The sequence below is a fragment of the Rattus norvegicus genome, chromosome 3, assembly GCF_021556685.1.
Source record: "Rattus norvegicus strain SHRSP/BbbUtx chromosome 3, alternate assembly SHRSP_T2T, whole genome shotgun sequence".
NCBI classification, from domain to species: domain Eukaryota; kingdom Metazoa; phylum Chordata; class Mammalia; order Rodentia; family Muridae; genus Rattus; species Rattus norvegicus.
In genome coordinates, this window is record NC_141536.1 from 133,462,674 (window position 1) to 133,484,566 (window position 21,893).

At 40.8% G+C, this 21,893-nt stretch overlaps 1 protein-coding gene across 4 annotated transcripts in view; it reads right to left on the reverse strand.

The window, feature by feature from the left end:
• The window catches only part of Ralgapa2 (Ral GTPase activating protein catalytic subunit alpha 2), a 282,313-nt gene that overhangs the window by 68,780 nt on the left and 191,640 nt on the right, over nucleotides 1-21,893 (reverse strand). For 3 of the 4 annotated variants that reach the window (NM_001421313.1, XM_087651017.1, XM_087651019.1), the window contains 4 exon segments: nucleotides 1,278-1,405; nucleotides 13,110-13,268; nucleotides 19,176-19,331; nucleotides 20,578-20,701. In NM_001421313.1, coding sequence (NP_001408242.1) covers nucleotides 1,278-1,405; nucleotides 13,110-13,268; nucleotides 19,176-19,331; nucleotides 20,578-20,701 — 567 coding nt within the window. 4 annotated transcript variants of the gene reach the window in all.

Sequence of the window (21,893 nt, forward strand, 5' to 3'; positions counted from 1 at the left end):
AATATGACAAAGCATTTATTTTGTGATGTGCTTGATAAGTGGATGACATGATAAAAAGAAAAAAATCACAGTGGAGTGCTACAAAATAGAATTTTCTTGTTTTCCAAGGACTTTTCTTGCCTAGATCCTTGACCGACAGGTATGTAGCTCATCCCAGCTCCTAAGTGCACTGACAGGCCATTGTTGGATAGGCCTTCTCGTTTGTTGCTATGAAGCTCTTCTAAGTTGCAGCTTATGTGAAATTCCTTGCTGGAGGCAGAACCAAGAGCAGCTATAGATTACATCTGGAGTGTTCTGGAAGCCTCTGCAGAGAATGCTGCCTCCAAACCCTCCCCACTAGCCGGGACAAAGCAGGAGAGTGTGCTGGAGGGAATAATACAGCCTGGCCCCGGGGGAGGGACCAGATGGGACCTAATAGCTCCTTTCTACTACTAATTTCTATGATAATTTTAAGTTGCCACATGGCATATGTATTTTTTTTTAAATCCAAAGGCAGGATATTAGTCAAGAAATGACCACTATTTTAATGAAAGGTATTTTTCACAAACTGTATCTCTTTACATGTTATTTCTCACTCACTGTCCACACATGGTAATGCAACACTTACAATCAGGCAGGGAGAAGTCTATGGAGAAAGGTCAAATGGAATGTGTTTTTAATAATTATCGATACCAATTAGAAACAAAGATTCTAAGTTTTATTAGCATGTTAGATGGCTTTGGTTTCATGAAGTTGCTCATCCTAATTTCTTTTTCTTTTCTTATAGTTAGAGAAAGATGGATTTAAGGATTATATATGCCAATTAGTGCTTGGGAGAAAACCGAGACACATGAAATGACCCCCTCTCCTCTCAGTCAGGTACGGTTACCCCTTCTCTATCCTTCTGAACTCTGCCCATCGTTCAGTTGCTGAGTGCAGTTTTGGGTTTATTAGTCATTTCCGTTGCTTCTGCTTTCTGGTGCTCTGAATGAGATTTTCAACACCTTGCTACATATCCCTCTTTCCACAAAGTGAAATGTGACTCTAGATAAAGACTGAACCTGGGAAAAATCCCGAGAAGCCACGAGCTTGAGCCTCATGGCAGTTGCAGCCTTTCAGACTTGTGGACAAACTAGGAAAACCAACTCTATATTCCATGCAGCCCAGTATCTATTTCATAGAAATCAACACACAGTACTGCAGCCTGGGCCTGAAGCCCACTTACCTCTCCTGAAAGCTTGCCAGGAATCTCCCCCTGGGGAGGGTTAATAAGTTACATATTTACAGCAAAAAGATACAAGCTCTGATAGAGTGGGATGAGGCACTTCACCGCTCTGCTGGCATTGATGCACGTGGCACAGATAAGGCTTGGCAGCAGCTTCCCACTCACGATCGCTCCATCGAACAGAGGCCCAAAGAATGGAACCTGAGGATCCAAAACAGAAAAACTATGCTCAAACCCAGCAGGGGTTAAGGCAGAGATAAGAGAACGTGCTCGATGTGGAAGACGAGGGATGAATGCATAGGCTACCAGCCAGCCAGACAAACCTTTTCAGAGCAAGTTGAGGGCTTTCAAGTCAAAGAGCACAGGATTGCTCTACCAGGCTCTTCCACGAGAACCTTCTGTAAGGCCTTTTGAATGGCAAATTATCAAGTGCCTCCCCATTGCCCTAGGCTGCCGTTCACAGAAGTGGCGTTATTCTTTCCACATGCCTATGCCATGGTACGATGCACGGTACACAGATGGTACACACATTATCTTCCTTTCTACTTTTAAGAGAGGTTTGGCTTTCTTTGCTAGATCCATTTCCACCATGTGGGCAAACCATAGTGTTCATAGATGTCTTTTGGACTTTTTTCATTTTCTCCTTCTTTCCCCCCTTTATTAGAATTTCATTCTTTAACATGGAGATTGTAAACTCTGTGAGACTTGGAACTGGAGCTGGTTAGTAACTCTTATTATACATCTACAATTTCTCTTGATTTTTATTAATTTACATACTATTTAGTACATGACAGACCTTTTATTCTAATCTATTCCCTAAAGGGATAAGAATCTCTGCTATAACCTAACTCAAATATATAGTATATGATGTATAAAACAGAAGATAATACAGAGAAGAACAAAGGACTTTTGGGGGACACATATCTCCAATTATATCCAAATGGGAGGGAAGGCTTTAAGCAGGATGCTTCATTAAAAGTCTATAGGGGATGGAAGAATGAATAAGCTGTGAGGACAATGGGTGGAAGAACATTCCAGGAAGAATAATGACAATCCGGACCGGATCGGAATGGGATTCATGTGTTTAAGCAAAGGCAGGAGAACCACAGTTGCCACAGCCAAGTCAGTAGAAGGAAGTCCAGGAGGGAGAGATGTCAGGTAGGGAACTGTTAAGAAATCTCAGTTTTATTCTAAGGAAGACTGAAGCCTTCAACAGGGCTTTGGGGGAAATGGAGAATCCATCTAACCTACATTTGTGTGTATGTGGTATGTTTGCGGATGTAGTGGATGTAGGTACATATGCACATGTCTGTATATGCAGGTAGAGGAGTCTGTATATGCAGGTAGAGGAGTCTGTATATGCAGGTAGAGGAGTCTGTATATGCAGGTAGAGGAGTCTGTATATGCAGGTAGAGGAGACCAGAGCTCAAAATACTGGTTGTCTTGCTTAGTCACTCTCCACCTCGTTCTGAGGAGACAGGGTTTCTCACTGAACGGAGCTCACTCAGCATCAACAACCACAGTGATTCAGGCCCAAAAACCTGGGAGGCCAAGGTGGAGGATCTCTCTCTCTCTCTCTCTCTCTCTCTCTCTCTCTCTCCACATAAAGAGAATAAATCTAACAAAAACTGTGTACAGTAAATGTACTTAAAACTACCCAAGAGTGGTAACATAAATTTATGAAAACCTGAAAAATTTTAAAGTACAATCTTCATGGGCTGGAAGTTTTTACACTGTGAAGTTGTCAATTCTTCTGAAATCAAAATTTAGATTCTAACAAAAACTCAACTAAAATTCTCGTTTTAAAAGTAGACAGGTATTAGGTACTTTTAAATTCATACAGAAATGAAAAGATAGAAATTAGCTATGCCAATAATGAGATGATTTATATTACCTGACTTCAAGGAATAAATATAAAATTACAGTAATTATGATATTAAAACATTAATATTAGGATAGATAAATTGGCAGGCGAAAATATACAGCCTGAGAATAGAAGCATACATTACCATCACTGTTCCACAGTAAGACAGGACACTTATGGGGAAAAGGAAGTTTGTTTCGATAAAGACTATGGTACAAAGAAATGAACCCAGCTCTCCACTTCATCACACGAGTGTCTGAGCTGGGTTACAGACAGGAATTTTAACACTAATTCTACAAAAGAGCCTAGAAGATGGCTCAGTAGGGAAGGGCATGTGCTGTCCTGACTGGTGGCCAGGGTTGATTGCCAAAGCACACTACAGAAGGCTGAACTGATTTCTACAATGTTTTCCCCTCCCCTCCATGAGTGTGCAGTGACACGTGCTAGAATAATAAAACATCATGACAAAGCTAGATATATCCCAAGAAGATATGCGTGAGTTTCCATAAAAATTGAGGAGCTGCTCATTTCAGAAGATGGCTTTAAAATATTGGTTTTGGGCTGGAGAGACGGCTCAGTGGAAGAGCACTAACTGCTCTTCCAGAGGTCTTGAGTTCAAATCTCAGCAACCACATGGTGGCTTGCAACCATATATATAAAATAAATCTTTAAAAAAGTTAAAAAATAAAATAAGTGTTTTATTAAATTCAAAATCTATTTACAAAAAATTCTTAGCTATCAAATAAAAGAACTCATCGAACATATTTGTTGGGCATTTGAGTATGGCTTTTGTGGCCTGCTGCTTCTGTATTGTTTCCGGTCTTATAGTTGTGCTCTAAATAAAGTTTCCTTGATACTTTGTAGGACAAATACAAAACAAAACAAAAATAAAGAAAGTCCACTAAACATCTAGTGAACTATGGCAATAGTGAGACACTGAAAGCTTGATACCCGAGAATGAATGAGAGAACACTGTCATTAGTGAGTTTTGCCAGGATATGAAAGAAAGGAAGGAGGTTTGTTGTAAGTTGGAAGGAAAGAAGCGAAAGTGTCCTTACTTCAACTATTATATCATATAATATAATCATAATAAAGAGTCCATGGGAATAGTCAGAACTAGAAGTCAATAGATAGAGAATGAGCTCACGAACTTATTTTTCTATCCTCAGCAACAATTGTCCAGAAAAGAAAGTGACAGCATCTATAATATTATCATCATCATCATCATCATCATCATCATCATCATCATCATCATCACAAAATATGAACTCCGGAGGAATAGGTCTTATAAGGAAAATAGAACAAAAGCCACACAAAACCTTCAGAGAAGTAGTCTGAGTTTAGATAGATCTCTTCTGCATATCTTCTACTGTATCTGACAAGAGGGCTCAACAGTACTGTCATTTCCGCTCATCACTCATGGATTCAATGCAGTGCATAGTTTAGGCTGAAGAGCGGGCTCCGCAGAGCAGCTATTCAGCAGTGAAATAGGCTAAGGGAAGTAAAGGATTCCCTAGGAAGGGTGGGCAGGGGCTTGCCTTACTTGTGGGAAGCATGTTCTAAGCTGCAGCATTAGAGGAGACAGATGCGTGTCACAGAGGATCCGCAGGGCCCAGGGAGGAGTCGCACCCTCTGATGCTGTACGTTGATCACTGACAACTCATTCATGGAGCTTCTTGAGACGTATGACCCTGGTGTTGATGCTAACTTGTGAGATGTGGCATGTCCCAGGCACCAATGATCCTATGATGGTGGTGTTTTTGTTTTGTTTGGTTAGTAGAAAACTGAAGTCTACATCTAGATCTAAGGAGGAATGCAGGGCCTTTCTCTTTACTATTGTTCTCCTGTTCCTCCGATGCTACTCTCTACTTCAGAACCTGGATTCAAATCTTTCATCCATTCAAACTTTCTGAACAATTCCTGAGTGCCTTATCTAGTGTTGACCAAAGCCATGGCTGTTAACAAAGTGGCTTTCCTAACCAGTCAGCTGCGAGTTAGAAAATACCCATGGAGCTCCTGACATGTCTTTCTAAATGAAACCCAGCACTGGCTGAGGAGAAGCACACACCTAGAAAGTACAGGTCAAACTAATTTATACTCATCAGGCTGGGGTGCAGAGCAGGACAGATTTATATCCAAATTCTCATTTGGCCAGCAGAAACACAAGGGTGACTTTTTGCTAAGGAGTAGTGACCCCAACGTTCACGGTACCTGCTACCATCGTCAACCACACCAGACTGTGAGTGTATCCAGCTGCTAGGGCAAGGCCACTCTTTGGGACAAAACTCCAGTTGATACATAAGAACTAATCTCCCACGGATTCTGTTGAGACATTCTGATGCTCCAAACAAAGCATCTGCAGAGATGGGCAAATGCTGCACAGACAACTCTGGGTTTTAGACTCAGACTATTGCTGTGTATGAGCCTACTAAAATCACTCCATGCTGAAAAATGCCTTCTTCTCTGGTTGGCCAGTTAGACAGGTATTGCACTCATAACAAATGCATGGCCATGATTTTGTGTTTAGCCGTTTGGCACCGACTTTATCATGTAAGAAGACAGTAATGTAATGCAAAGGTATAGTATTTGAGTTTCTGTGGAACTTCTCATGTTTGTCTTTCCAGTGGATACAGGATGGGTACTTGGAAGCACACAAATATGAAAAGGCCTCCAACAGTATGCATCTACTACATACAGAGGATGCCGACATAATTTTTAGGTGGTCCTTAAAAGTTAGATAGCTAGAGACCAAAATGGCAAAGTCAGATAGAGAATTCATGCTTTCATAGTAGAGAATACCTGCTTACAGCACAGAACTGTAAGGAAAAGGTCTGAGAGGTTAAGAGCCATTGCTGTGACAGGTACGATCGTCACGAAGAGGTAACCGTTTGAAAGGATCAGTACAACTGTGAATTAGGAGATAACTTTAGATTTAGAGCTTAAGTAGAGAGACTATGAAAAGCTTCTGTCTGTGTGGGGTAAGGGGTGCGTAGCAAGCTGTCAGTGGTTTGAGCAAATCAATACAGCTTTTCCGTAAATCATTGTGAAGGCTAACTCTCTAGTCCCCCGAAAGAGGTTTCACAGGTGCTCTAAAGGAGAATTGCCTCATCTAGACTTAAACAGAACTAACTGTTCAGGGATTGACTAAAACTAACATGCTTTTCCATATTTCTCAAGCCTTCTGAGCAAACCTAAAACAAAAAGTTAATAATGAACAATGATGAAAGAATCATATACATCTTTGGGAATAAAGAAGCCTCAATAAGAAAGGCCAGAAAGGATGAAGTCACTTCTAGGTAAAGCAGAGACCATACAGACCAGAGGCTTTTCCTACTCCAGGAATACGCAAGGGTAGGACACTGTCTGGGGCTTCTTGGTAAAGTTAGAACTCACGAGTACCTCTCTATCTCTGAGAGCTACAATGTCTGGTCACAGCTTTTTCCTTGGGGAATTCCGCAATCCCACAGGAATTATGAACGGAAAGGGAATATTTACACTTCTGCTTTTAAGCCTGAGATACTGAAGTGAGAGAATAGGTAAATCAATTAAAATCTAGTATTAGAAGATGCCTTTCCTGCTGGAAACAAAAACAATACAAAGATCTGTGAAAAGGAAACATGTTACATTTGAAGCACTTCACTTTTCTCGTGCTCTGTGGTTCAGGGTATAGCAAGGGAGAAGAGAGGTGTCTTTAGGAGTGTACAGCTTTTTTTAAGGGAAACACTCTTAAGGACTGGGCTGCACAGTAAACGGCTCACTGAATTTGTGCTAGTTTCCTGAAAGATGAGAAAGAGCAGATTTAACTATTTTGCAGAGCCTGAGGGTCTTAGGCACAGTAAATAATTTCCAAGTAATGGGTAAGCCCTGTTGGGAAACAACATGGCAACTCGATGAATGTCTTAGAAGTAAGCCGATTACTTAATTTGTTCCACATACATAATTAGTCTATGTTTTAATTAGTTACAAGATTATATTAACCACAGACAAGGGGTTCTAATAGCTTAGGAACATCTGACTTTAAATGGCTCTGGCTGATTGTTCTGACTTAGAGCTGTAATGTAGAGTGTGTCATTTCCCCAACTCTTCTATATCCCCATTTTTACAGAACTCAATGAAGCCTGGAGTGAGTTTCTGCTTTTCTTAAGGTCATCAAAATCAGAATACTCGGACCCAGGAAGCTCTGTGTGGCAGCCTGCCAGCTCTCTTCTTGCATCTCTGACGATAGCTACATAGGATGCCCTTTCTTCACTCTCGAAAGTCAGGTCAACCTCAGGACTTTGCCCTCTCTGCCTCCTACTTGATGAGGGTTGGAATCTGCTCCACTGGATCTCAGCTCAATTATGATGACACAGGGAGCCTCTCCTAGGCAGTTTTCCCTTTATCTCTGATCATTTTTATTGCTCTGAAGTTGACTGACATTGTTAGCTTACCTTTCTACAGATTAGTGGTCTAGCCTTCATTAGCCTTTCTTTAAAGGCTTTTGGTAGGTTGGTAGGTGACTTACTGTTGGGCATTATTTCCATTTTTTTTTTATGCACTTGGACAGTGCTTGTATTTTGTTTCCACGGCTAAGATTGAACCTACAGCTTTGTACTCTATGACTGATCTACACTTCTGTCTTCTATCTTCTATCTTCCTGTCTCTATCTCCCTGAACTTAGGTCCCCATGCTTATATCCCAAGCACTCTGCTGACAAAGAGCCCCCATTTTCCTCTTCCATTTGAAGAATTTAACATTTAATGCAGGATAAGCTATGGGCCACAATTTCCCCCAAACACTTGTTATAGTTTGGTTGAGGAACTCTATACTTTTGGAAGGATCATGGATCATTTCCACAGATGGAGAATTCTGTGTAGTATTTTCTTTCATCACTCTGAGTGTACAACTTATCTCTTATTGATAACATGGTTTCTGAAGAGAAATCCTATGTGATGTTACTGTCTGTGTCTCTGAGTTGTCTGTTTCCCCGGGAGTTCTTTCAAGACTTCCTGTTGGTTTTTTGGCTTATGCCCAGATTACTTTGGGATTTATCTGAACTAAGAAGCCTCTGTATCTCTCATCCCTTTACTGTTTCCTGTGCTTTGTGATACCCACTGCTACTGGAAAACTGTTCCAAACACTTATTTACTTATTTACGTATTTACTCACTATTTCCACTATACCAGGCATCAAAAAATTTTTTAAAATAAAACAAGCGAAGTAAGCAAAAGATCTGTATGAATAATTTCCTACTATCTTTAGTAATACGCTTTGAAAGTTCATTTATAACTTATTTTTTTTTTAATAAGTAAGTGTTATTGGCCAGGTGTGGTAGCATATACCTTTCATCCTAGCACTCAGGACTCAGGAGGCAGAGGCAGGTGGATTTTGTGAGATTCTGTCTCAAAAAAAAAAAAATCAGCAAAACAAAACAAAACAAGGTCCTAAATTTTGAGTTTGGCTCAGCAAATACACCTCTTAGGCAGTGGGCTGTGTGTCTGTCCACAGTGGAGCCCAGCACACTCCCAACACCCAGCAAAGCAGTCAGAACCCTAGGAAGCTGCATGAGGAGCCTGGAGTGTGCACTGTCTCCTGGGTCAGAGGCCCTTCCTGTTGGGGCAGCTCAGGAGTAGAGTGAGAGCTGCCTGGCACAAAGCCTGGGCCACAATTTGCTATCTGGTGTACATTCAGCAAAGGAGAGAAGACAAACCTACAGAAGGAAGACAGATATGTCCAGTAAGAAGCAGGCAAATGGTGCCAGCATTTAAGGAAATTCAGTTGAAAAGGAGATCTCAAAAGCCAAATTCCTGTGAGGTAGGAGCTATGTTCTAATAGTGTACAGGTTTTCTTCTGTCTGTTATCAAGGCCCTTTTGTAAAGTAAATGTTCTTTCTTCTTTGGCACCTGCTCGTGGGTGACTCAATCCTTCAGAAACTGAACAAAAGTGATCATATAAATCATATGTATCCAGGAAATTCCTCTATTAGCAGTGCCAGTGTATTAGCAAGTTTGATTATAAAACAACATCTGCAAGCAGCTGCCTCCTGACATAGTTCTCATTGCCACTCCTTTACTAAAATCAATGTCAATAACACAGGACTCGAGCAGAACACACTGCAGCAATCCATTTAGTAAGTTAGTTTAATAAAATCTGGTTCTTTGGTATTTTTTAATGATCTTTTCTAAGTAAATAACTCTTAGTATTTTCCAAAGTTAATTTACTTCCTTGAGAATTCTCTAGAATATTTAAGGTACATGATTGAATCTCCAAAGGATTGTTTGGTTGGGATACATATTAAAGAAAATTATAATGTGAAACCAAGATAAATTTACAGAAGCACGCAGCAAAGGCAAACACACTTCCCGTACAATGGGGCAACTCCAGCAAGCTTAAAACATTTCCTTGCAAAAACATAGATGCCTAAGCTGGCCTCCTCTTAGTTTTATGTGCTTTAATGCTCTTGTGACTTCTGCCACATTACCCTCTTGACTGGCATTTTCTAGGTGCTTGCTCCAGTCAGCTTCTGAGCTAGGCATCACCTGGAAGAAGGATACATTCCTATACATCTGCATACATCCATGCATCTCCATCCCACACACTCCAAAGCTGCAAGACAGCCAGATACCACTCCAACAGCACCCTATGGACGGCCAGGGTAACTTAAGGCAAGGCAAGGCGAAGGGCTTTGCATCCCCTTTAAGTCACTCACTTCTCATGGGCAAGTCTTTCATAAATGGCTGACTGATAAAGTAGGCAAACAAACAAACAAACAAAAGCCCCCCAAAATTAAGTCTGATAATTATGCTTTTCTGTGGTCAAAATTTTATTGTGTCAATATTTACGGAGATGGGAATGGGCTTATTTGGAAACCAACTTAACAGTGAAATAATGCTGAAAGCACACTGATTTTTAAAGAAAAAGGCAGAGGTTTAATACGGTGTTCGTGAAGTGAGCAGACTCTCTCAGCCATGAGGGTTTTGTGCCCTCACACGAGCACACCCATGCTTCTTCAATGTAGCATTTTACAAATGTGGGGCGTTATTGAGAAGGGGCGGCTTCTGCCAGTCACATAATTTGTATATTTAAGGTGGGGGGTGCATGGAATGAAAAAAAGCAAAATATGTTAAATTTCAAAGGACTTGGACGTAATGCTGCTGTGAGCTTGTATTACAAATAGCCCCACATTATCACATGGGCAATTAATGAGGCCAAGTGAATAAAAGTACAATTTGAATATGCATGACTCTATCCAATGAGCAGGACTTTTGTGTACTGATGAGTTTTTTCCCCCTCCTAAAAAGGATTAAAATTATTCTTAGAAAAGTATGGTTACCCAGAAATGAGTAAAATAAATGCATTTGGCCACAGAGTCACACTATGTTCATATGAAATATACAGGTGGTAAAAGATTGCTGCTGACTCCACCTGCAGCCTCTGAAATGCATGCATATTCTGTCTTCTAAAGGAATATTCAACTCAAGAAGCTGTATTAGTACAATCTCCAAGGAAAAATAATGATTTTGATGGAGATTCCTAAAAGTAGACAAGGTTAAGTAAACCTTGAGTACAAAGCCTTCGGTTCCACAGTAAGGAACACTAGTTAAAAGACTGGGAATGGGTAAATTATTGCGCCAAATGGCTGAGAATTAATCTCTGCTGACTAGCTGTAATCTAACGAGGCGTCTGTGTCCCAGGGAGCCCGCAGCATGTCCCTGGCGGTATGTGCAGTGTGTCAAGTCTGCGTGGCACCCTTTGTCCTCACTCACAGGCGGCCTTTCCCCTCATTGTCCATAATATCCTCATGCATCTGGGACGCGTGGAATGCATTCATACTAACAGACTTACCATTGTTTTCTCTCAGAAGCTTTGTTGAGCAAAGACTGCATCACGGTTACTGATAATTATATTGCTTAATTAATCAAGACAAAAAAAATTTGCAAATCATTGCCTGGTTGCCAAGCAAGGAGATAAAAAATGACAACAATACAAGCTGAAGCAATATAACAAAAGTAACAGCTATCTGATCAGAAATTCTTATATAATGAAGCTATTAATGCTAAATCGGTTAATGTTAGCATTGCTCCAGGTGTCTCTACTTAGATGCAAACAAAAAGGCTAACATTATGGATATAAAAGGCCAAATGTTGCCATGGATTCTGTAACCTGATAGAGAGGACAGCCTTTTCATCTGATTAGGGAATGCAATTTAAATACCAGGGACTGAAGCCAAACAAACAGACTTTCCCTCCGAAAGCCTCTTGCACTCACCCTGGGGTCAGCGGTTGGTGAACAAAAGGTCAGCTACACTTGCCCTGGAAATGTCTGGATTAATTTTATTACATTGTAATGGTTTGTACTTTAAATGTAGGGATAACACTAAGTTTTCAGTTCCCCCATATTCTCTTCTACTTGTTAGGCTTTTTTGAGTTAAAATATTAAGAAGTCAATTTTGTGAATGTATCATGTCAGAATTGATGACCAAGTTTATCAAACTTAAATGTATTTTGTAAGAAAATTTAAAAGGTATAATAATAACTTTTTACACATCCTATGCTATGTTGGGAAATGTTACTTTTGACACAGCAGAGTGAAATGAAGTGCTTTTCATGATCTTCATTCACTTTAAAAATAAAGGAGACACTTTAAGGATGTTCTGACATTTTAGAGGACCTTCCTGAAGATGACCTCGTAAAACTAGTTCCACACTACATATAAAAGAAAAACTTTTTTTTTTAATTTGAAAGCTAAAAGGTACTATTACTTCTTTAAGATTAAAATTATGACTTTAATTCTTATACATAGTTCTTTGTCTTCATAGAGGAATGCAAGTGTTAGCCAGGCCATTCACTTACCGCACAAAACTGAAAATCTGTCATATACAGGGCACTGCACAGGAGGAACACAGTATCTAACATAAATCTGGACATCTTTCTATGAACAGAGAGAAGACTCCCTCTTTTACTTTATGAGTCTTTCCTGGATTGAGAGAGTCTACCCAGTGGAGAATTAGTGTAGCCATTAAACTTAGAACTCTACTGATTTTACTGTGACAGTAACCATTTATAAAAACAATCCTGATGGCAGCCATAGCTGCAGCAATGGCTAACACTGAAGCAGCCTTTACCCGGGTACCAGGCACTGTCTGAAGCACTTTTTCGCTTATTAGCACGTTTAATGCTAATGTGACACTTTAGGTTCCAAGTCCGAATTAGAACAACAATCTCATGATCTACGTTTTAAAGTTGAAAAGCAGTTTTAGAAGAATGCTGAGCTCCTCCAGGAGAATGATTTTGAGATGTAAATAAATATTATATTTACTATCAGGCTAAAAACAAGTCTTTTTTTTTTCCTTAAAGAATGGCCCATATTCTTAATATATTTAATTTTAAACCTAAGAAGACTCTTCTTAATGAATTAAAAACAAAATAAGTCACTACAAAGCAGCAGTATTAAAATACCACAAGGACGGAAACTGCGGCCGATTAGTACACAGGACACAGACCATTGGATTGTTCCAGCCAGCCCCATGATCAATACCAATTGACATAGCTGAATTGATTCTCTAGCAAGGTGCTTTGATTGTTATACTCATCATGTGGGCGTTGCTTCAGGGCACCAGGGTCTTTGTGGACATGTCCAGAATCCTTCAGGATTGACCACAATCAGCACCAGTCAGGGCTCAGTGACCACTGTCATCTATCAGGCAGGGCTGGATTCTAGACTCGTGGGTTTTCCCCAAATTACTAGGTGATAGTGGAGTTGTACCAATTCTTACTATTATTAATAATGTGCCCCAGTTAAAATTTAAAATATTTTAAAAATTATAACATTTTAAAACATTAAAATTATTTTAAAGCCATAGCATACAATTTTCTAACATAATTTTAAAATAATACAACATGGAATTTTGTGCTCATGATTAGAGTTCATTTGAATATCACAGTTCATATTCAATTCCTATCTAACACATACGGTTGAGATATCTGTAACATTCATCAGGGTTTTGAGGACCGTGAATCCAATGGCAAATGAAGGGTCAGGGCAGCAGTGGAGGAAGCATACCTCAGGCTTCTTGGTTATCGTGATGAAGAACATATGATTCTTCATTGGGTAAATAATGATGGAAACATCTCCAAAGGCTGTTGGAATAATGCCCCTGCGGTAGTCCCTGGAGTGTTCAGACCAGACGATGTGGACCTCGTCATTCCCCAGGTGACGGAGCTGCAATAGCAAATTGGCTCTTTATTAACTGAGGTGCTAACGACAGTTTATGAGGGGCTGTGGCTTACAAATTGAATTAGAAAACTCAGAGGCCAAAACTAATTTAGTCCCAAATCAGGCTACTACACTGATGCCTTACTCAGAATTCAAAATGTGCTATTTTGTAAGACTTCAGCCCATCTTCTAGGAGGCAGGTTTGGTTCTAAGATCACACACAGAAGCACCAAAGGCACATTCCAGTGGGATGGCAGAAGACATTGTTAAGGTCCCTTTTACACGGGATTTTGTTTCTACACCAAGCCTATCCTATAGTACTGAGAATGTTTCTCAACAACCAAATGACATCACTTTTTCTAGTCTTTATTGCTTTAATACTTTAAGTTTCTTAATCCAGTGGTTATTAAGAAATAAGAAAGATAACACAAGCTACTCCAACACAACCAATGACAACTTGTAAGAAACTGGTGCCGAGATAACTTTTTGAGGTAAAGAATGTAAGAAATTATATTTTAAGGAAATAAATACATTTAATTTAAATCAAAACTTAACGTTGGTGGGAATACTAGCACCTGGCATTTAAAGATGTCCAAAGCCCTCACACGAAATGATGTCCACCCTTCCCACAGACTTTGAGTAACTCCATCTTTGTCTCATCTTACAAGAAGTGTCTGCTCTGTCTGCCAAGTGCACAGAATAGCATCGGAGAGAGGGCCAGAGACTATGAGGGCCTCCACTCATGGTTATCTAAACCAGGGGCATCCAATCTGTGGCCCACAGACCAGGAGAACACACACATATAGTTTGTAACATGTCAGTGACACAGTATGTACACACTAAGACCTATACAATCGATTTATAATAAACAAAATCACACACACACACACACACACACACACACACACACACACACTATCTCTTACTGCTATGAGTAAATTTACAGTTTTGTGTTGGGCTGCATTCAGTTGGACATCCCTGATCTCAGCTCACATCAAAAGCTATTTTATGTCTCAAGTGGTTTAGTTCATTTATTTTGACACTTTATAAAGAGACTATGAACTCCAAAAATCCACAGACTCTTGGTGTCTTCAAGAAGGCCTTGGGAAGGTCTCTGGAGACCCTTATAAGCTCTTCTAGGGCAAACCTTTGTAGATGCAAGAACATTATTGATAAACTGCCTACCTGGTGAGCCTACCAACCGAATCTGGCCAAAGCTGCAAAGAAATAATTTGAGAAAGCCTAGAAGCATAGCTAAAAGAAACAGACCCCAGTGATGAGAATATTGGCCTGAACTAAAGTTCTGAAGCTGTGACGTGTGGTCGAGGCAGGGGCTTAGAAGTCTTGAGGGAACGAGGTATTTGACTCAGAGCGGGGAATGCCATCTAATATCAGGAACAAGGGACCAAACTTAAAAGGACCTTAATAAAACTGAGATGTTATGTCAGAGCTTATGTTCTAGTTTTATCTTAAAAAATAGCAAAAGGATACTCTGGAATAGTGTATGTCTGAAACATGTTAGCATAGATTTTATTATTTTTTAGATGTGATTTGAGCATAGACAATACCCAAGGTAACCCCAACATGGCCTCTTTTCTAGTCATCAAGTCAAAGGCAGCTGTTTGTCACAGTGTCTGCTTATTTTACACTGTGGGAAGTGACTCTACACGTCAGTTATTTACAGAGACCTGCATCTGTAGTTTTGTGCTTATATGGAGTAAGCTATGGGAGTCAACTGGTCTGAATAGGGACTCCAGAAAGGCACAGCTGTGGGAGCCCAGCACAAGCCACAGCATTCTAGAATAACTTAATAGACTTTTGTAAATGCAAACATCACCCAGTGCATCCTTCTTTCTTCTTTCCTCACTGAATTATTACCCCACACAAGTATTAAAAGTCCACAACGTAGCTGGCAAAAGAGAAACCATAGCATACTCAACCTAGCTTCTAAGGCAACGGTTTTGTTGTTTTCTTAAGGCACCAAGCTCTTACAGCCGAGGGTGCCCCTCAAAGCCCCACTTTTCTCTCCTTTGTTCTTTCAGCAGTCTGATGATGGGCCCTAGAGTCTTATTCATGCAGCGTGCTCTACACTGCTCCTCTGAGTTATATCCCAGACCTATTCTTATCTGAGACAGTACTGACTCCTGCCTGCCTGCCTTTCTCATTTCTAACTCAATGGCAGGACCTTGCAGCAGTGTTTTGTCACTCAATCCTTTTGCAGTGATGGCATGGGAGTTAGGACTGCCAACAAGACAAGATGGACAGGTTTCTATGGTAAATGTGGATTAGATCTAATTGAAACTTTGGGAAGGATATAGAGCAATAGGAGCTAACCGTAAGAAGTAGGACAACCTTGAAGTTCAGCTTACAGCCCTCATCCTCCAGAGAGAGTTGGCCCTGTACCCTTCTTGTTATGATGTTGGCAGAAGCAACTCAATAGACACAATCCACTTACCAGACACTCTTGGACCTTGCAGCTACCACACAATGCCACACCAATACCACAGTCTCTCCTTCTCATCCACAAGGGCAGAGTACAGCACTTACTCTGAGATGATACACTGATTACTGAAATTTTGCAGTTACTCTGTCCCTTTCTAAATTGTGTTATTCAATTATATAACCCAAGTAAACCTCTCCTAATTTTATTTGCATCAGTATTCTGAGAAAACTCCAGCATTAGAAGAGCAATCCACACTAATTGACCCTTCCTCCCACTGTGGCAATTCTGCAATTATGGAAGAACTATTTTTGTAATATTCACTCAGAGCTGCTCTCGGTGTCATGCACCTTAGATTTCTGGACATGTTATAGTTTAATTAACTAAACTACAAAACTAAGAGCTACAGCCACTGGAACAATTGACTTGTACAGCTAGAACAAAGTACAACAATTACACCCTCTTGTGCCTGTGACATGAACCGAAGGACACAAAACAAATGAAACTGCTGTGGGCAAACTACCCTCAGCAGAGCACAAGAGAATGTTCTGGAAACCTAAAATGGTACTCAATTCAAAGGAGATTTCAATAAAGAGATGCCACTTTGTGAGTTTTACAGAACTTTGTTATAGGCCTGAAGGTTAGAGACCCACCCACAGGTTTGCTCAGACACAAGTCATCTTGACTGGAGGTATGTGACTTCAGGAGAACATGATGCCTCCCTAGAAGGGAGCTGCGTTCACGTTGGCTCTGGCTTCCATTATGCAAGAGGGTCCAGAAGGCCTCAAGGCTTACCATGGCCAGAACAAACAGGCTCTTGAGCCTCAAGAAATCAATCCCATGTCCTGCTGTCCCCTGTCCTGACTGACAGAGTTCTAAAGCCTCTGCCTGAGCTGCTCCGCCTGCTGCTGCCAGGCTGCACGCCTGCACGCCTGCACGCCTGCACTGGTGACACTGGTCATGGTCTACACCTAATAGGCTGACCTCCTTTCCCGACTAATTGCATTACATCGCCAGCTGGCTCCAGAAGGAGTCGTCTGTTTGATTGAAGAATCTGGGCTCCTCAGCGGGCCCGGCTGCTACTTTTACTAAGTAACAGTCAGGCCTGACATCCCCATTGTTCAGCTGACAGTGTGCCCATCCTAAAATCTAAGTTTTATTTGTAAATTAACCAAGAAACTTCCTGCCAGAACAGAGCTGCTTAGAGACTGATAATGTGGCCTTTCATCCCTCACTCGTACTGTATCACTGCCAATTTGTTTTTCATGTGGCTGGCCAGCCCGAGGCTATAAAAGCCTTGTAAGACATAAGTGCAATTATAGTCCTGGAGTCAAATGAATTGGACAAATCCAATAGCACAGCTCTGTCCCCACTCTGCAAACCCCTACAGCAGTTAGATTAGCTGTGAAAAATCTAATCTAGCTAGAGCTAACAAATTTCTGCAGTGAAGGATCAAGAGTTCAGTATGGGGTTGCAGCCGCATTGCGGAATTGAAAAAGTCCCCCCATGACAGGGGCAGAACAGAGCATGAATCACTTTAGAATTTTGCAGCTCATTTTTAAGCTGTTAGGGACAATTTAGCTAGAGTAAGTCAAGGAACCGGGAGCTGCTGTTATGTGACTGATTTTTTTTCTGCCTAACTGTGAGACATCCTGGTAAAGAGGGTTTATCGTTAATGATGCTAAATCTTAAAGCTGCAAAAGGTTTCAGCTGCTTTTTGAATATTACAGTGGGGAATCTCCTATATAGACTAAGCCTTGGGACATTATTTATAGCTGCATTATGTCAAGAAAATGGTATAAAAACAAAATAAAAAGCCTTTCTACTTAAGAAATACTTCAAAATAGTTTTTCTATTCGTAAATTCGTAAATCTGTCTTTGATGCATAATTGTCAATCATGAAAAATTATAGAATATGGGGACAATATACAGAGTATGAAGACATTTACAATATACCCCAAGTTTTATAAAATGTGTGAATCCAGCCCGGGGTCTTGGTAAAGTGACTCCAGATTCTAGAATATCAGTGAGCTACCAGATAGCAGGGTCCTCCTTTCTCTGAGCACTGCCGCCATCGGAACCCAGGCTGGACAGTCAGGCGCTCCTTCACACCTGTGGGAACCAGCACATGGCTAGCACTCCCACTAGCTGTGAGGTTCCCAGCCCAGGGAGGCCAAGGCAATATGCAGGGATATGCTGGTGAAAGGCTGCTGAATTTCTGAATGCACATTGTGCTTTATGCATCTGAGACACTTGATCACTATGGAAATTGTCTGTGACCTGAGTTCTGATAATGTCTCACATGCACTGTTGTTCATCATGTATGCAGTTCAGACATCTGTGGCTACAGTAGTGGAAAGGCAAAACCAGAGACAAAAGAAATGAAGCAGATACAGTCGGGCCCATGAGCTAATATCAATCATCTGGCTAATGGGGCAAGGAAAAAAGAATCAATTATACCAGTGGACGATGACAAGGACTGCTGGCCAGAGTTCCTACCAGGTATCGGGCTAAGCAATTTTTCTGGCATTGTCTCACTTACTTGACTCAACAGTACCATGCTGTCCATTTTTAATCGTATTTACTACATGGAAACTGGAGCCTTGGTGGGCCCTAGCTCTAACCATACCACTTACCAATTACCATACTAATTACCAATGTGTAGACTTAGTACTTGAGATGCTGCCCTCAGTTCCTTACATCTGTGCTGTTAGAGGACAGTGGGTGTCAAATGGGAATGTAGGCTCTGTCACCCACTAGCCCACAGGGAAAGCACACGTCATAGTTGTTTTAGGATGCTCCATTCATTTAGAAACTTACAGGAGTGGTTTTCTTACCAGACTACATTTTTCTCCCATTAATGTGTTCCTCATCCCAAAACAGGGTTTTTACAAGTAAACATTCTATAGGCTGGGGAGTTCAAGGCCTTGCTTCTTTGGTAGAGTTCCTTTGGGAGCATCAGGGAGAGCAAAGGGATAGCATTTGAGGTGGGACATCTGGGCAGCAACATATCTGCAGGCAGGGTCACTCTGACAAACACTAGCAGCTCATCCTAGCAACCTTAGGGTGTGTGTGGGATGCTTTCCTAGAGCCTTACCAGCATTTTCTTCTTCTTCTTCTTCTTTTTTTTTTTTTTTTTTTTTTTTTTTTGGTCAAAATGGCCACTATGTGTTGTGGCCTTTGACAATCTGTGAGGTAAAATTGTTTCTCAGATAATTAACATGAAAGAAGATTCAAAAGTAGCCGCGCTGAAGATACTTTTTCTTCCTAGTCTTTAACCTCAGGCCTTAAGGTTGAGCTAAGTTAGTATTTTAGATTCACCACAACTATAGCCTGAAGAAGAGCGACATTGACTTTGAACCCTGGGAAAGAGCCTCAGTCTATTGGCAGGGCTTGATCACCATCCAGACCCGGAGAGCCTCACTTACTATACACAAATGCAGTGAGGTGTTGTCCCCGAGAAGCCCCCTTACCTTTTTGGTGAGTGAGTCATCTGAATCTGATGGCATTCGAGTGGAAACGTGGAAAATTACTTCCACGGTCGAGGTAGCATAGTAAGGGGCCGTCTGTCCCGTGCTGCCATTGCGCTGAAGACCACCCATAAACCCACAGTGGGTTGAGAGATCCACCTAATGAAGGTCACAGAGCAAAAGGGGAGGGCCAAAAGTGAGCTAATCTTATTCAGTAGGCAGGGTTTGAGAGAACGAACAACTTTCATTTAAATATATTTCTTTCTGATTACAAATATAAGGTAGACAAAATTAATTTTTAAAGAAAGAAATGAGCATCAAAACAGAAACCAGTCTGTGAAAAGCACTATCGAAACGTAAGGAGGGCCTGCCTCAGCAGTTCAGAGCTTGCCTGGCACATGCCAGAATCTGGCTCTGGTCCCAGGACATGCTACAGCATACATAGACACAAAACCCAACATATATATAAAAAGATCCACAGCTCTCCCTTGAGTTTTGGTGTACATTTCCTTAACCTCTCCCCCTCATATACATGGGTATGCACATATCTGCATATGTCTGTCCCCTTCTCTGTGGGGATCTGTCTCAAGAGTTTCAGCAGGTACCTGAAACCACAAAGAGTACTGTTTGTTCTCTGTCTAGAGACCTACAGTAAAGTTTATCGCTGAAACAAGTCATTAACAACTAAAAAAAGTACAGATCTAACAGTCTGCTGTAATAAAAACTGTATGAATGGGGTATCTCTTTCTGATGTATTCTACTGTGCCTTAACCTCTTCACTCACTGAAAATGCTACACGGTGTCTCTGGCACATCTACGTTGTAACACACACACGCACGCATGCACGCATACCATACACCTCTCCCACGCACTCCACTTTTCAGATTCTAGGGGTAAGCTTTGCTTTGCTCTAGGCTTATGTTCACAGGAGGCAGGTTCGGGCCTCTGTGTATCTATCCACTAGCTGACCTCTCAGTAAGGAAACCCAAATCCTCATCAGTCATTCTGGACTTGTGCCTTAGGGAACTGCAGTGGCAGCCAAAGGCATTCTAGCTCCAGTTTCTCACTCCATCCGGGTCCTCCTTCGTTTTTCATCTAGCAAGCCATTGTTTATCTTCTCAACCCCCCAGTGGCCACACTTGTCTTCTTTTGTCACAAACCACAGTCCTGAGCCTATATGACGACACAGTTCTTATGCAAAGCTAACGAAAGCTATTAAGGGGAAGTAAAGATCCACACATACAATCAATAGTAAAATGACGCAAACAGATTTTAAAGTCAGTGCAGTCTTCAAGAATTCTATGAATTCACATTTGAATGTGAAGATATAACTAAGAACATATACAACTCATGTCTGCTTTAAATACTGACAGTCAGCAACCACATAATGAATGAATTTAATTACCTCCCATCCAAGACCAGCAACAAAGTCTTCATAGGCTTGGCTTCCTCTTTCATTGGCTAGAATGGAACACTTGTCTTCTTGTCCTTCAGCAATGTAGAACACTGCAATCTTATGGGTCTCGCGGCTACAAATGTTTAAATTTAAAGGAGTTAGAATGTGTGTGTGTGTGTGTGTGTGTGTGTGTGTGTAGTTATGGCTAGCATGACTCCTTAAGGCATTCACGAAGGATCAGTTACTATTCCAAGGTGGTTGATGCATGAACTTACTTGAATTCTGCAAGCCCCACTCCAAGACCATAGTTCTTACTGTATCACCTGCTTTGCAGAGGGGACTGAGAGGAGACACAAGGTTAAAGAAACAGGAGACTACACTTCAGATCCTGAAGACACTAAGACAGTAGCTCTCAAAGCACATTATCCACCAGGTTCTTTCCTTGCTTGGTGGTAACCATTCAAGTAGACATGGATTGTGACTAGGTATCAGTTAGAGACATGCTAAGACTTTTTGAGAAATGGAAATACTTAGGTACTTTCTTTGTGGAAGGGTGTGTTCTGACTGTTGTGAGGACACAGACTAGGATGCACAGTTGTTCTGCATAGAGTCTTGAATACTTTCGGGTATGTAAGCTCTTTGTTTACTTGCTCCATGAAAGATTTGTGGTGGTTTCATGTTACATCATATAAACATGATATACACTCCGGAGAAAGGAGTCCCGTCTTTTCATCTTTTTTTGTGGGGGAAGTACTTTTTTTTTTTTTTTTTTTTTTTTTTTTTTTTTTTTTTAGTATTTATGCATAGTATGGGCTCAGCTAAGTCTCTGTTAAATCGGCCAGATACCCAATGGCATATTTGAATTCGTAAAGGCTAGTAAGGAATTAAAATAACTGGAATCCACCAAATCAAGCTATTTGGTGATAGTTTGGAGATAAAAGCTCAACTCTTGTTCAGATGAAGCTTAATCAAGAACCACTCCTTTGACTGCACCAGCCCATGAGTTTTATTCTACTGTGGCCTCAATGGTAAAAGAATTAGATCCCCACTTCCGGGCAGCCCCACCCTTCTCACATTTGCATTACCTCATGAAAACACTGCATAGGAAAAAGCATCAAGTGCTTCAGCAATGCGGAAATGTTTCTATTGTCTAATTATTTAATATCTCAACTCTATAATATGATTAGACATCCAAATTGGTAGATCTGGATTCCATATTTTAACAAATTCTCAAATATTTCCTTCTTCATGGATATTTTTCTACTTATTAAGCAAGGCTAATGGAAGCTAAACTAAAATGTTATATAAATCACTGGAGGAGGTGC